General features: G+C 30.8%; 1 protein-coding gene across 1 annotated transcript; it reads right to left on the reverse strand.

The window, feature by feature from the left end:
• Window positions 1-1,122: 1,122 nt before the first annotated feature.
• Window positions 1,123-14,613, reverse strand: LOC112028486 (probable pectinesterase 8). The gene is made up of 5 exons (XM_024061185.1): window positions 14,222-14,613; window positions 12,874-13,045; window positions 10,633-10,839; window positions 1,494-1,753; window positions 1,123-1,276 (listed from the first exon to the last, which is right to left on the reverse strand). The coding sequence occupies exons 1-5, from the start codon at window positions 14,611-14,613 to the stop codon at window positions 1,123-1,125; spliced, it is 1,185 nt and encodes a 394-aa protein (XP_023916953.1).
• Window positions 14,614-15,696: the final 1,083 nt, after the last annotated feature.

The raw sequence follows: 15,696 nt of genomic DNA on the forward strand, positions 1-15,696 counted from the left end.
TGTTTCAAACTGTATAATGATTTTCTAAGTTTACATACTTTACTTTCTTGCCCTTGAACCACAAAACCCTCTGGTTGGTTCATGCAAATTTCTTCATCTAAATCACCATTTAAAAATGTTGTTTTGACATCCATTTAGTGACACAATCAATTTATGTATTGAGTCCATAGCAATTAGAATCCTAATTGTAGTTAATCTTGTCATAGGTGAATAAGTGCCAAAGTAATCTATCCCTTCTTTTTGCATATATCCTTTTCCCACTAGTCTAGCTTTGAATTTGTCTATGGTCCCATCTACTTTTAATTCCTTTTTAAACACCCATTTGCAACCGATGATCTTGCATCCTCTAGTGAGTACTAACTCCCATGTATGGTTAGCCATGATTGATTCTAACTCACTATGGATTGCATCCTTCCAAAAGGCTGCATCTACTAATTTCATGGCCTCTTGATAAGTTTTTGGGTCATCTTCAATAAGAAAAGCAGTGATAAGATCAGGCCCAAAGTTGGTTCCATTTTTAGGTCTTTTACAACGTCTTAACTCTTGTGTTGATTGACTTTCATCTAAGTTTGAACTTGATCTCACTTGGGGTACGATTGATGAGGATTCATTAGTGAGTCTCGTTCTCTTCATAGGAAAAATATGCTCAAAGAAATCAGCATCCCTAGTCTCCTCTATGGTGTTAGTCTCCAATACTAAGCACCTATAGGCAGGACTGTTTTGTGCATATCCTATAAAGACATTGTCCTTGGTTTTAGGACCTATATTTTCTTTATGTGGTTCAGGAATTCCAACCTTTACCAAATAACCCCACACCTTAAAGTACCCTAAGTTTGGTGCACGTCCTTCCCATAATTCATATGAAGTTTTTCTAATCTTTTTATGTGGGCTCTGTTTAATACATGACATGCAAAATGGATAGCCTCCCCCCATATGTTGGAAGGAAGACTAGAGTTAATGAGCATGGCATTCACCATGTCTTTTAGGAAGCTGAAATTAGTTTAACTCAATTGATGTTATATTAACTAGTCATTTTATTATTATTGTTACATTTCCATTGAGATCTTCAATGTAAAAATGAGAAAATAAATTTAGACAATTATATTATCATAGTAAATAGGCCTAAATGTAGGGTTGAAGCCACTGATCCCCATCGATAAAAGATACATTAAGGAAAGGAGAAGCTTGTGTGTCACTGAGTCTCATAACATAAGGAGGCCTCATGGTCATATTTGCACCAGGACCTGAGCAATTGTATTCTCCAAAGAATACAGTCCTACATTTTGACAATTAAATTAGACAACAATTGTATTAGTACTTCAATTGAATTGGACTCAGAAACCATTCTTAAAATAAATTATATATATATATATATATATATATATGTTGCAATTCATAGGTTCTTACTTGTGAATTGGACTCAGAAACCATTCTTAAAATAAATTATATATATATATATATATATATATATGTTGCAATTCATAGGTTCTTACTTGTCACTTGCAGGGTCATTAAAATCATTCCAACCCTCTGGAGCAATGATATCCGACATTGATGTGTCGGCAAAAACAACACGTGCAAATGGCTTCCATGCTCGACCTAGCCATACTCTTCCATTGCCACCCACAGTGCAGTTTGTGAATGCAAAGCCAGTATTCTCTTCTTGGGAACCTCTGCCTTGGGCTGTAATAACTCCAGTTATGCCTGTCGATCCTGGATCTACTGGGTTTGCCAAGGAAATCAATACACAATTCTGCAGTGTACAATTTAAAGATTACTTTATGTTTAAAGTTTTATACTTTTGAGTATACTAGCAAGCTGGAAAGCTAGCCCAAGCTACTTTTATAAATTGGATATTGATAATAATATACTCTTGTTATCAATCTCTCCTAAGGGGAAAGCTTGGAGAAGGGATTGTTTTAAGCAAACAAAATCTATAAAATTAACAAACGTTTGGACTTGAATATTATATATTAGCCCTGGTTAACCAACATGTTACCACAAATAGATAATAAATGTCACCCTGAGCGGAATTAAAGAAAACCAGCAAACTAACTACTTCAATAAAATAAAGTCAGCTCATTCTCTTTAGCAGAGGATTTGAAATGGAGATCATCATGTTCCTAGTACTTAGCAAGTTAGCATGTTGATAAATGTCCTACTGAGATGGGGTGGCTTTCTTTCTTTTCTAGTATTTGCTTAGTGTTCCTATAATATTTTAGTTTCAAATGGTTGTAAGAGTGTATCGATCTGGATATTCTAAATTTCTATATTCATTATTAATATGAGTTAAGTTCAAGTTACACATGGTGTAACTCTAATTATTGTTACACCACCTAATAATTTTTTGCAAAAAGTAAATAATTTTAAAATGTCACTATTATGTTACATGTTCTATATATTATTAACATGCATGCCAAATTTTGCGCAAACTAGATGTTAATTATCATTCGATATATTAACTTCCACATTAGGATCCACAGAAGGATCAATCTGCACATCCTCTTGAGAAGGATCAACTCTTAATCTCTTATCCTTAGCCTTTGGCTTTGCTAGAGTCTTCTTCTGTGCTCTACTCTACTTTAGAAAGGTTGCTTCAATAGGTTCAATTTAATGAATAAGCTTAGAAGAGAGGGAACACTTAAAACCTAGAAACTCTAAGATTTTGAGGATAGACACTAGAAGAAGAGATTTTGCTTTCTAGAGGTATTTCTATGGATATCAACAATGGTTTGAATAAAAAGATAAGGGAGACAAATAGAAGTACCAGTGACAAGGGCAAAAAGGAACAGTAGCTTATCAGTATTAACTGTATGAATGTGAGTCAAGGGAAGGATACTATGACAAGCTATCCTATAGAAAATACAGTTCTCCTTAGTAAGCTTATTAGAATCAAGCTTAGGTTCATCATCCCAAGTCATAGGTGTTGACATAGAAGGGACACAACATCATCTAGAGAGGGAGGGTCAATGAAAGAATAACCAGGATTACGAACAATTGGCACAGAAAGAGCATCAGAAACAACCTTACAGGTTATTTGATACTCAAAACCCCTAATCCATGTAGTCAAGAAGTGACTACCAGTAGCAACAGCAAGCACAGAGAGATTAGAGAATAATTTCCTAATAATAACTGTAGGAGGAGGTGATAGACCAAAACAAATAGACAACCAGCCCTTAGACTCAAAGTATTGCCTAAAAATGGACTAAGCTCATCTAAGACAACCACTCTCTCACTTCACATAAATCTATACTTAATCAAGCTATCAAACTTTTGGAAGTCAGAGACAGTATGAAATCTAGTAGAATTAAAGGATTCCCTAGAGGAAAAGGCACCCTTGGTAGACTTTTTAGCTAAAGTTATCTTAAGAGCCTTGTCTAAGTTCTAAGAGGGAGAAAAAGAACATAAAGGAACAACAAAACACAAGGGTAGATTGCATTAGAGAGAAGCACAAGATATAGGAATGCAAATCTTTTAAATCTACATGAGGCATGAGACACAAACTTATATGATCATGATTTTTGCTCATTTAGGTGTTCAATTTCAAAAGATTTGAAATTTGATCAAGAAAAACAAAATTTAATGAAAACCCCCATATTTTTGAAGAATATAAACCTTAATTTTTCAAAAATATCCCAATCAATCAATTGATAATCACAACAAATATAAATCATGTTATAAACAATCAATTAATGAATAACAATGATCAACTTCATCAATTAAAGCCCAATTGAACAAAACCCCCAAATTTCATAGGGATACATAAACCCTAGTTTCGAAATTTTTCATAAACTATGAAAATTGAAATTAAAGCATAGGAATTATATATATATATATATAAATGTATGTATGTATGTATGTATCATGCATAGATAAAAATCAATTGATCATTTTAAATTAAAACACTAAAAATCATAAAAAAATCCCAAATTTCTAAGTTTGAAAATTTTAAGAAATTGAATGATTAATGCATGTAAATATTTAATATGATTAAAAGAAGGGGTAAAAGAGTCTTACCCAATGATGTAGATGAAAACCCTTGAAGCTTTGACTCAAAAAATGCCAAAAAATTTTTTAAAGTGAGAAAACTCGAGAGGAGTCGAAGAAAAATGATGAGAAAATGACAAAATTGATTAGTCAAGAGCTTAAAAACTGAATTTTTTTGAAGTTCAATCGGTTGAGAGCATCGATCGGGCAATGATTAAGAGAAGTAGAGAGTTTTGGCTTAAAAACTGACCAATTTTGATTAGTCGAGGGAAACCTTCGATCAGTCAAGATAGTTATTTTTTTTTTTTGAAAACTTAAAAACTAGAATTTTATGGAAAAAACAACTTGAAAGCAGTTTTTATGGGACTCAACGCATATGAACAAGATCTAGTAAGTTTCAAAAACATAATGCCGCTTAGATGAACACATCAAAACCAATCAAGAAGTTAAATGTCTAAACTCATTTTTATTCAAATTCCCACCCAAAAAAAAAAAAAAATGCATTTGCTGAATTAATTATATGCAATTATAGATGGCCAAATTAGACAACACACACATTCTCATGTACTTGACTTCGAAAATATTTGCGCGTAGTATGTGCAACTAGTATGTGTACAAAACACAAAATATCTAATAAGTAGATAGAATTCAAGAAAAGTTTCTACATTATCAATCACATTGGTTTAAAAGTGACTATCACATAAAGAGATACATCCTATAATCCCACATCTGTTAATGCAGAGTTACAATCTATTGACTAATGCTTGCATAAAAGTTTATGCTTAAAAGCTTAATGCATGGTCATAAATAAAAGGGTACATATATTTTTTTTCTTTCTTTTATTTTAGGCCCACTATTGTACACACATTTTTTATTTATCACCTTTGTTCAAGGATTTTTTGCTTGAGGTTTCTTTTGATTTCATTTTTATGAGAAACTCACAGATTTCTCTACACTAGTGGTAAGAAGGTTATTTATGCCTTTTTCCTAGGATTTTTTAGTCCTTATGATCAAAATATGTGATATCAAAATTAAGATCATCTGATTAAAAACTAAAAACAAATCACACAATTAAGCATAATATAACACAAACTAGTGAGGTGCATATCAAAACTCATCAAAGCTAAAGAAAGTACATAGTCATGAATGCAAAGTTTCATTGGCCAATCTTAATTACACACTAAATGATGTACAATACAATACCCAAAAAAAAAAAAATTTTTTTCTATTTTTTATTTTTCATAATTTTCATAATAAAAATAACTTAAAAAATCCTAAACAAACATGAATGAAATGCATGAAATGAAATGCAGAAAAGTTCCTAAACAAAACATTTTGCCCAAAGAGTCAAGAGATGAAGCATAAGGACCATGTCAAACAAGCTCATTTATGATGAGCCTTTTGCATCCATATCTTCTTAGTTGTAGGCATGGAGTTGGAGTTCTTTTAATGCTTATATTGAGGATCAACTCTTGAATAGGCATAAAGACTAAGAGCCTTTACCAACTCATGAATAAGTTTCATAGGATCTTGTGCTTTTTGGCATAGACGCCTTTTCCTTAGTTGCTTGCTTGCTAGCATGCAACTTGGAATAGTTTGGATAGTATGTCCAACTCCACCACAAACATGATAAGACCATTGGGGATGAGGTTTGTTTTGCTTCTTTGCAATAGGGTGACTTGGTTGTTTAGGTTTAGTATCACTCAAATCAACCCTAATTCTTCTAGTGGCAAGAATTTCTTTCTTATAAAATCTCTCTTCAGATTTAGGAAAAGACATAGGAGTAGAGATGACAAACTTAGTAGAAGAATTTTTTTGAAATATAGCCATCTTCAACATAACCTAGACTGGTCTTATCACAAGAGGATTTTTGAGCACCTAACATTTCATTAAGTTTAGAGCTAGCAGACCTACCTAGTTGTTCTCTAGTAACACTCAAGACAGATTCTAGTTCTTTAACCTTTTCAACCAAAGACATGTTCTCTATCTTAACAACATTCAACAGTTCATTAGTATCAAACAATTTGATCAAAAGGTTTTTCTTTTCAAGTTCAAGAGTATCAATCTTCTTCAAAGACACCTCCAGAGTCATGGCATTTTTTGCTGCAATCTTGCATAGCTTATTGTAATTTTCTTGCAAGTCAACATTCTCAGAGAGTTCCTCATCAGAAGAACTCTCATCTTTCTCATCAATGGTCTCATCAATCATAGCAGTAGCAGTGAAGGCCATAAACTTACCTTCCAGATCACTATCAGAACCTTGATCAAATCCTTCATCATCACTTAAAGTGGTAGCCATGGCCTTTTAGACCTCAAGTAAATGGGACACTTAGATTTTATATGATCAAAGCCTTGACAACCAAAACATTATTGACCTAAAGAGTTGTTAGAAGATTTACCAACCTTCTCTTTTTTAGAGGTAGATTTTTTAGGAAAATCATTCTTAGGTTGTTCGTTCTTTTTCACATTCTTATAATCAACAAAGTTTTTGTTTCTTGCCTTTTTATTATTGTTTTTCAATTTTTTTTTGAATTGTTTAGCAAGATAAGCAATTTCAGTAGAAGATATTTCATTGTCAAACACATTATCATCAACATCATCTACTGTTTCCAAGGCCATAGATTTTGACTTGTTGGTCTTAGGAAGGTCAGATTCATATGTTTGAAGATATCCTATAAGTTCATCAACATGAATGGTGTCTACATCATTGCTTTCAATGATGACACTCACTTTGGGTCTAAACTCCTTTGTTAGTGATCTTAAGATATTTCTAACTATTTTTGGCTGATCATAAACTTCACCCAAATTAAAAATTGAGTTAGTAATGTCATTGAGTTTAGCATAAAACTCATCAAAAGATTCATCCTTAGACATTTTAATACTCTCAAATTCGGAAGTCAATTGTTGCAGTTTGTTAATTTTAACAGCCTTAGTTACTTCATGCACAGTTTGAAGTATATTTCATGTAGCATGTGCTACTTCTACTTAGAAATCTTTTTAAACTCTTCTAAGGAAACAACATTGAATATAGCATGCATAGCCTTACTGTTATAACTATCAGCTTCCTTTTGAGCATCTGTCCATTCTGCTATCAGGGTAGTAGGTTTAGTCTGTAGAGTTTCAATAAACTGCCATACTTTCTCATCAAGAGATTTCAAGAACGCTTTCATCCTCACCTTCTAGTATGCCTAATTGTTCCCATCAAAATGGGGAGGGATCTCAAGAGGTGACCATGATCCATGGCAGCAAGGGTCAATGATCAGCTCAAGGTAGGAACTACCTAGGCATGAGCTAACCTGCTCTGAAGCCACTTGTTAGTTTCTAGACCCTGAAAAACACAATTTGTTAAGTCTAATTTAATTGCCAAGTTGTTACTAGGTTAAACATTCATCAAACATATATGCAACAGAAATATAAATAAGACACATATATAAGACCCAGGAAAACCAATGAAACAATCCAATTTCAAGGTAAAAAACTTGGGGGGAATGATCTCAAGAGAACAATCCACTATATCAAATAGAAGTTTATAGTCAAGGATATAAATTTGTAGTAAACTTCATTATGATTATCAAATCTAGTTCTGAAACTCTCAGATTTCTTTGATGTAGATCTGCTCCAACATAAACCGCCAGTTCATGCCTATGATCTTCCATATGCTTGATAGCTGAAGTTTGGGTTGCAACTTTATTCCACCAGTATTAGAAATATGAGTGTGATCTCTAGTAGATGCTTAAAAGAGTAGAAGGTACAAAACCTCTCAAATCTCAAAAGAGTAGCTCTCCAAGACTTTAAAAAAAAAAAAAAAAAAGTGCTTTAGGATTTTTCATATATACCAAGTAATTCTAGACTGAAACCCTAAAAGTTTAATAGGCTAACATGCTTAATCAAAATTCTGCAGTTTGCGGTTTGATCAATCGAAGCATTCTCACGATCAGTTGAGCTAGTCAGCTTTTCACTAATGCTTTCTATATTGAATTCTGACGTAGGACTTTTAGCCATGTCTAGAATACTTCATAGACACTAAGATCTATTCCTAGACAAGTTTATATACTTGGTTTGCCAACACATGAAACATTTAGAACCTAAACATTTATATCTAAATATTTAGAACCTAACAGTAACAACCAAACTTAGGGATAGTAGTTTACAATATCTTTTATTCCTGGTAATAAAAATTATTATTCCTAATGTAAACTCCATTCATTGTACCCAATGTGCCCTTAGTTTCAGTTTTACGGGTACTACACACTATAGTCTATAGACTATCACTATCTAGTAATGTGAATGCCATAGATTTTGGGCAATTTCTTAGGCACAGTGTACACTGTGTAGACTCAGAGTGTCTCCTTTATCAAACACATGTCCATTGCAATAGAATGCTCCAAAGGGATTTTGAATTGGGAAGACCCGTTTCATATGAGTTTGGGTATTTGTTGGTCATGGGTTTTTTAGTTTTGATGTGGCAATATTGATGCAAATTTTTTTAATATAAATGTTGTTGCCATATCATCTAAAAATTGTCACATCATTTTTTCATTAGCCACATAAGCAATGAGAATAGCAATAGGTAGGTATCAGAATAATCAACAACATTAATTTTTTAAACTTCGAGGATCAAAATTGTTCATTTGAAATTTTAGAAACCAAAAGTGATCACTTGATAAACTTCAAGGACCAACCATGTATTTTAGCTTATAAAAATTTATATCTTTATTTTCTCTAAAATTAATTTATCTCAAAAACTTTTGATTTAAAATACTTATTATCAAAGAAACCGAAACAATTGATTTAGGCTTATGTTTAGTTGCCATGAATACTTACTATCAAAGAAAACAAACCAATTTATTTGGATTATTCCATTTTTGCTTATTTTTAGTTGCCATGGCAACTATTGAAAGTGGAAACAAAATCTAACAAAAGGTAAAATAAAATTTAATAACAAATGTAATAAAAAGTATAAAAATAATTATGAAGTTACTTAAAATAATTAAATATTTGTAAACAAGTACTACGTAGAGAGGTATCTAGGCTGTCAGTAGACACAGGCTTCACTAGCCTAAATTTGTTCTATATTATTTTTAATGGATTGAGATGCAATTGATGCAATTGCACTGATCAGTTCACCTCCCTCTCTCTCACAATATATTTTTACTAATTTTACTTTTCTACTTTTACTTTTTTTTATTTTTTTATTTAATAGTTGAGATTTAAAGTTGCTTTTTGCGACTTTAAATCTCAACCACTCATAGCAGTTGCATCAGATGCAATAACCTAATTATTGAACTTGATCTCAATCCATTTTTAATAGATGCAATAAAATTTAAATTTATACTATATTATTATTAGGAGTATTAATTAGGGGTATCAATGTTCGACCCAACCCGAAAACACAACACGGACCTCACACAGGTTTTTCCAGATTAGAGTTGGGCCTTAATGGGTTTGGGTCATAAATGGGTCGACCCGAAAGTGACACGATAAGAAACGTACCATAAGCGGTTCAACTTGCGTAACCCGCAATAGACATGTTTGACATGCCAATTTATTTGTGTCAACCTGAAATGACCCACTTAACACAACCTGTTTAATTCGTATAACAAATAAATATATATTTTATTTTAGATTTGTTAAATACCTTTTATATCCAACATATATTGTAAATTTAAAAAGAAAAGTAAGTAATTACAAAAACTTACAAGGGATATAATTGAAAATTGAACCTTTACAAATCCTAAATCTCTAAACCCTACAAACCCTAAATTATTTCTTAATGAATGTTATATTTAATATTATGCATGTTGAAATGGGCTGTGTTATCTTCATATCAACCCAACACGACTCGTTTATTAAGTGTGTCAAATGAGTTAGGTCAAGTCAACCCGCCTTATTAACAGGTCAGGTTAGGGTTGAAGGATCATAACACGATTATTAAATGGGTCGGGTTAGGATTGAGCCATTTAGACGAATACCTCTATATCGACACGACACAAACCCGATATGCTAACTTGAATTGACACCCCTAGTATTAATAGGTAAAATAATTTATTTCCATCTAATAGGTATCTATAGGTGGTATACTTATTATTTAATAAAAATGAATTCTTATGGGTATTTTTATAAAATTTTATAGAATTTGTGATTTGGAATCGAATAATATGATATTCTTGTTCAACTTTGGTTATTTTGGCAACAATTGAAAATGAAAAGAAAAACATAAATATAAAAAGAAAAGTTCATAATACACGGTCAAGGAATATAAAATAATTGTATGCTTAAATTAGTAAATATAATTAAATATTTGTGAGTTTTTTCAAATAATATGTTTATACATAGTTTTTTTTTTTGATAATTCAATAGTTGGGGATAAGAGATTTGAACTATTTTCATAGAAAATATGAGAATATGTTAGTTGAGTTACAAGTCGCTTGACATAATATATTAATTTTTAAGAAGTTAATTTTTTTTTTTGACATGTAATATTAATAGAATAAATAATTTAAATATTATAAAAACAATAAATAAATAAATAAATAAAAAATAATATATATATATATATATATATGGTAAAAAAAAAAAAAATCTTAAAAAATATTTAGAATCAACCCCATATAAACGGGGCTCAAAATATTTTAGATTATATACCTGGTAGAATGACTTTCCATTGCCATAGATGAAATCAATGGAACCTTGGATGTAGCAATCTCTGAAGTAATGTCGGCCCTTATCATCATGAAGGGTGTCTTGGGCTCCAAAGAATCCACAACCCCAGAACGCTGCTTGATCTCCAGATATTCTAAGCGCTACTGCTTGTCCTCCAATATCACCAGGGTTTGGAAGAGGAGCTACATTCTAAAATTTTTGACATATAGACGTCTTTTTGATATATGAATAGGAAATTAGGCAAAACACACGCATAGATAAAATCCAAAGAACAACTTACACACTCAAAATATTTCTGTAACAATTTTTTTTTAAAGAAGAAAATATGTTTGAAACATGATTTAACAAATGCTATTTTCTTACGCATAACAAAATAAATATATAATATTTATAAATAACAAAAAATTGACAAAACTACAATGTTGGTCCTTTAAGTTTACTTTGTGTGTGTTATTAATTCCTCAAGTTTCAAGTAAGTGCAATTGGTCCCTTAATTTTTAAAAATGAGTTATATTAGTTATTTTACTAAATGACATTAGTGGTGTTACTTATTTGGTTAATGGAACAATGACTTGATTTTTTTTTTTTTAAGATGTGCCATTTTTTAATTAAAAAATTAAAATAATTATTTTTCATGTCAGATCAAATCTAAAGCAAATTGACCTAGATTTAAATCAAATCTAAAATCACAACCCAATTCCAAATAAAATCACATACGTTTGCAATTTTTTATACCCGGAAATATAAAAAATTTGTTTCCTTTTTTTATTTTTCAATAAAAAATTTAAAAAAATAATACAGCACTCCCTTGGGTCAGGTGCTTTCCTCGGTAGGATAGAGGGATGGCCCATGTTCCATTGCATCTGATAGCGTTGCTTTTCATTTGCGGGAGGTTGGCCATCAACTTTTGATATGGACTTCTCGCGGCCCATAGCTTGGACAATACTCACCACGAGTGAAGCTCAGTTCGACAACTTCGAACTCGATAATGTGTGAAAAATTACTTGGGGTCAATAAGGCTGAGATAGGCTTTGGGCTTGTGGGATTAACCGAATACAGTTGGATACCAAACATTAAAGGAATCCAAAATCACAAATGTGTGATTTTATTTGGAACTGGATTGTGATTTTAGATTTGATTTAAACCTTGGTCAGTTTGCTCTAGATTTGATCTGACATGAAAATTAATTATCCTAATTTTTTAATTAAAAAATGCCACATCACTAAAAAAAGTGCTCAGTAATTATTTCATTAGCTACGTATGTAATATCATTAACAGCAATAAGTAAAAGAATTAATATAACTCATTTTTTAAACTTTAGGCACCAATTGCGCTAACTTGAAACTTGAGAGACCAATTGCACACACAGGATAAACTTGAGGCACCAAAATTGTAGTTTTGCCTAAAAAAATTAATTCCTAACTCTGAAATACACATTTATTGTTTCTTCTAAAAGGGAAAAAAAAATTAATTTTCATATTTCTAATTTCTATGTTTTTATTCCTTCTCAAAAAAAAAAAAATTTCTATGTTTTTATTAAAAAGAATTACTTATATATTTCTTATATATTTCTAAATTCTAAGATATGCTATTATGGTATCAAAGTAATTAGAGGAAAGAAATAATGCATTAATAATTTATAAATTTTCTATTTTTATGAAATACATTAAATATACTTTGAATTAATGAGCTATTTATGGTATAAGAGTAATTAAAGGAAACATAAATGATGCATTAATTATCTAAATAAATGAATTAAATGTTTTTAGTAAAAGTTGTAAAACTCTAGGGGCAATTATTTAAAAGTAATGCTAGAGATACAAACTTTTTTTACAAAAAAGTTTTACAAATTGTTGATGTGATTAGTGATTATTGGTAAATGAAAAAGTGATGTTAAAGATGGAATTAGATGAAAATCAATAAGAAGTTGATCACATCAACAATTTATAAAAATATTGTAAAATAGTCTTTAATTATAGCATTACTCATTATTTAAATTTATATCTAAAATTACATTTTTTTAGCAAAAAATATAAAAGGGAGGCAGGATTTTTGAAAGGAAAAGTCAAGGGAGTCATGGCCCTCCCTGTGGTTGAGCATGGAACAGGCACCTGACCCGACTGTCCTTATCCTTTCGCGCCCTGTGTGTATATATAATTTTGTTTATTTGTATATGTATGTGTGTACGTGTATATATATATATATATATATTATCGATCTTACCATGAAGGTTATGTTCTTGGCAATAAAGTTAGTAGAGTAAACTTGAACGGAGCCACTAAATGATGTGCCATATGAAGAATTGGCAGTGTCATTCCATGCAATTGCGGTTGAAGTAAAGCCTTGTCCTTGGAATGTCACATTCGTTTTGGTTCTTGGAACAGTAACTTTCTCACTAGTTAATAATGAATAGCCAAGGAATTTCATAAAAGCAAGCAAGAACAAAAAAAGTTAAATTGGAATAATGAATTCAAGATATTGAAGGGAACACCAATCCATCCTGTGACTATTTAAAACAAATCCATATAGCTTCTTCTTCTTCTTCTTCTCTCTCTTTTCTTTTTTTTTTTTTTTTTTTTTTTTTTTTTTTATCATTTTTATTTTTGGCAAAATTGCAAATTTTGCACCCTTAAATTTGACCAAAATTTGTTTCGGTCATCTAACTTTGATATCATTCAATTGAATCCATTAAGTTGTTTATTTTTTATTTTTTTTTATGAGAAATAATTTCTTTTTTTTTTTTCCTTCCAAAAAAAAAAAGTTTCAAGTTCATTCAGTTAAGGTGATTGATTCCATAAAATTCTATTAAATATTGTGGTTAAGTACAAATATTTTTTCCTTCAAAGTTTTTAAATTAAAAAATCCAATGAATTATTGAAATATATTTTCTAGATATTTTTAAAAAAATTAACTAAATAACCTTCATTAAATAAACTTGAAACTTAGTTACTTTGAGGATTCAATTGAACAAAAGCAAAATTGAAGGACTAAAATGAATTTTTTTGAGAGTTTTAACATGGTGTTCGCTCTTAATGATAACTTTTTATCGTCAGACCAAAACATCAATCAGTTTTTAGTGTAGGTGGAGATTGAACCCCAGATCTCTTACTCAACTATAAGAGAATTACCATTGAGCTAACTGGAACCATGACTAAAATGAATTTTGGTCAACCTTAAAGGGTGCTTTGCTTTCTTGCCTTTTTTTTTTCTTATATTAAAATTAAAATTTAACAAAACTATATTTATTTGAAAATATGCTAATTTTTAGCTTTATGTCATACATTTAATATAAAAGTTATCAAAATTATTTGTTTTGATAAGCTTTCGAAAACTAAGAGATACCCAAAATCCAAATAGACATAGAGTCCATTTAAATCTTTTTTTTTTTTTGATACAAGTCCCTTTAAATCTTTAGTTTTTATTTCTTAGATCTAACAATATACTAACAATATACAAAGTGCCACATTATTTTAAAATTTTAATAAAAAATTTGTAATATTTATTTAGAATTATAAAATAGATCTATTTCAAATGGAGAATGTAGATAAAATTTAAGAAGATAATAACTTACAAGTAAACGCCGGTATTGATCCATATAATGGTTCTATTTTGGCAGAAATCTGGAACAGCATCAACTGCTGCTTGCACCGATGTAAAATTACAACACCCATTTGGATCAACACAAAGATACGAGGTTGTGTTAGTGTCCTTAAGAAAGTCAGGTGAAAATCCCTTGCACGGAGTTACTATTTTCCCCTCATTATTGTGTCTATTGTACTGGTGATGATGCCCTCCACTGTTGTATGCGATGACTGTTGCAGTGATTGGAGATGATGAGAAAAAGGTGAGACTAAAATGAATAAGATATTTGAGGAATGATGGGTTTGAATTTGTTATATGTGTGGATGGCAAAACTGCAAAAATGGCAAATAGAAAACTCAGAGATACGCTATGGAGATTCATTTTCTGCATGAAGGTAATGAGAATAAGGATAATATGCTTTTGGGGGGTATGAATAGATATGCAACTGAAGTGAAAGACATATGCTTAAGAAAATTGCTAACTTACCAAATTTGAGGTGGGAAAAGCTTGAATTGAGAATGCAGCTTACCAAATAAAAGTAGTACAAAAAACTGGACCTATAGTGGCGTTTCACAAACGCCACTGTAGGTGCTAAAAACGCCACTATAAGTCTATAGTGACGGTACAATAGTGACGTTTTTGAAACGCCACTATAGCCAAAAATCTTTTTGGTAATCAAAAGATTTTTTTTTTTTTTTTGACGTAAAAAAGTCTTTTTTAATTGAATTAAAAGATACAAAAACAAAACAAAACAAAATACATAAATAAAACAAAATACAAATACTAGCTATCCCAGTAAATTCAAAATGAAACACAAACCCACCTAAAAAATTCAAAATCAAACGCATGCTCACATTCAAAAATCTTTTTTTAAAAAAATATAGCAACTCCAAATACAAATACTATATTTATCCCAGCAAATTCAAAATGAAAACACAAACCCATTTAAAAAAATTCAAAATCAAACACAAAATGCTCACATCCAAAAAAAAAAAAAAAATAGCAACTCCACCCCAACACATTCAGCCGCCACAGACCAACATACAAAAAGAAATCATCAAATTGATCAGAAATCTCATAGACCTATGAAGCAAAGTTGACAGCAAACAAGGAATAGACCAAAATTATTATCAAAAAATAAATAGACCGAAACAATCATAAATTTTTTTTTTTTTAAATGCTTACCTGTAACTATACAACCAATGGCTTCAAACACCATCTACAAATTTAAACAAAATCAATAAGCTGCAACACCATTTGCAAATCCAAAACCTACAAACATTAACATCACCACAAATAAAACAAAAGAAATAAAATCAAAATGGAGAGGAAGAGAAAAGTATCAATTCAGGTGTGAAGTGAAGAAAGAGTGAAAGAAAAAGAAAAGAAGAAAGATGGAGGAGTGGAGACAAGGGAGAAAAAGAAGGAAAGAAAAAAAAAAAAAAAAAAAAAAAAAAAAAAAGA

The sequence above is a fragment of the Quercus suber genome, unplaced genomic scaffold (assembly GCF_002906115.3).
Source record: "Quercus suber isolate HL8 unplaced genomic scaffold, Cork oak 2.0 scaffold_49, whole genome shotgun sequence".
NCBI classification, from domain to species: domain Eukaryota; kingdom Viridiplantae; phylum Streptophyta; class Magnoliopsida; order Fagales; family Fagaceae; genus Quercus; species Quercus suber.

Excerpts from the sequence above, each read along its gene's own strand:
- LOC112028486 (XM_024061185.1), bottom strand. The coding sequence starts at position 14,613 with ATGAATCTCCATAGCGTATCTCTGAGTTTTCTATTTGCCATTTTTGCA. Across the intron at positions 13,046-14,221 it reads ATCAATACCGGCGTTTACTT|TGAGAAAGTTACTGTTCCAA; the intron begins GTAAGTTATTAT and ends ATTATTAACTAG. Across the intron at positions 10,840-12,873 it reads CCAAGAACATAACCTTCATG|AATGTAGCTCCTCTTCCAAA; the intron begins GTAAGATCGATA and ends CAAAAATTTTAG.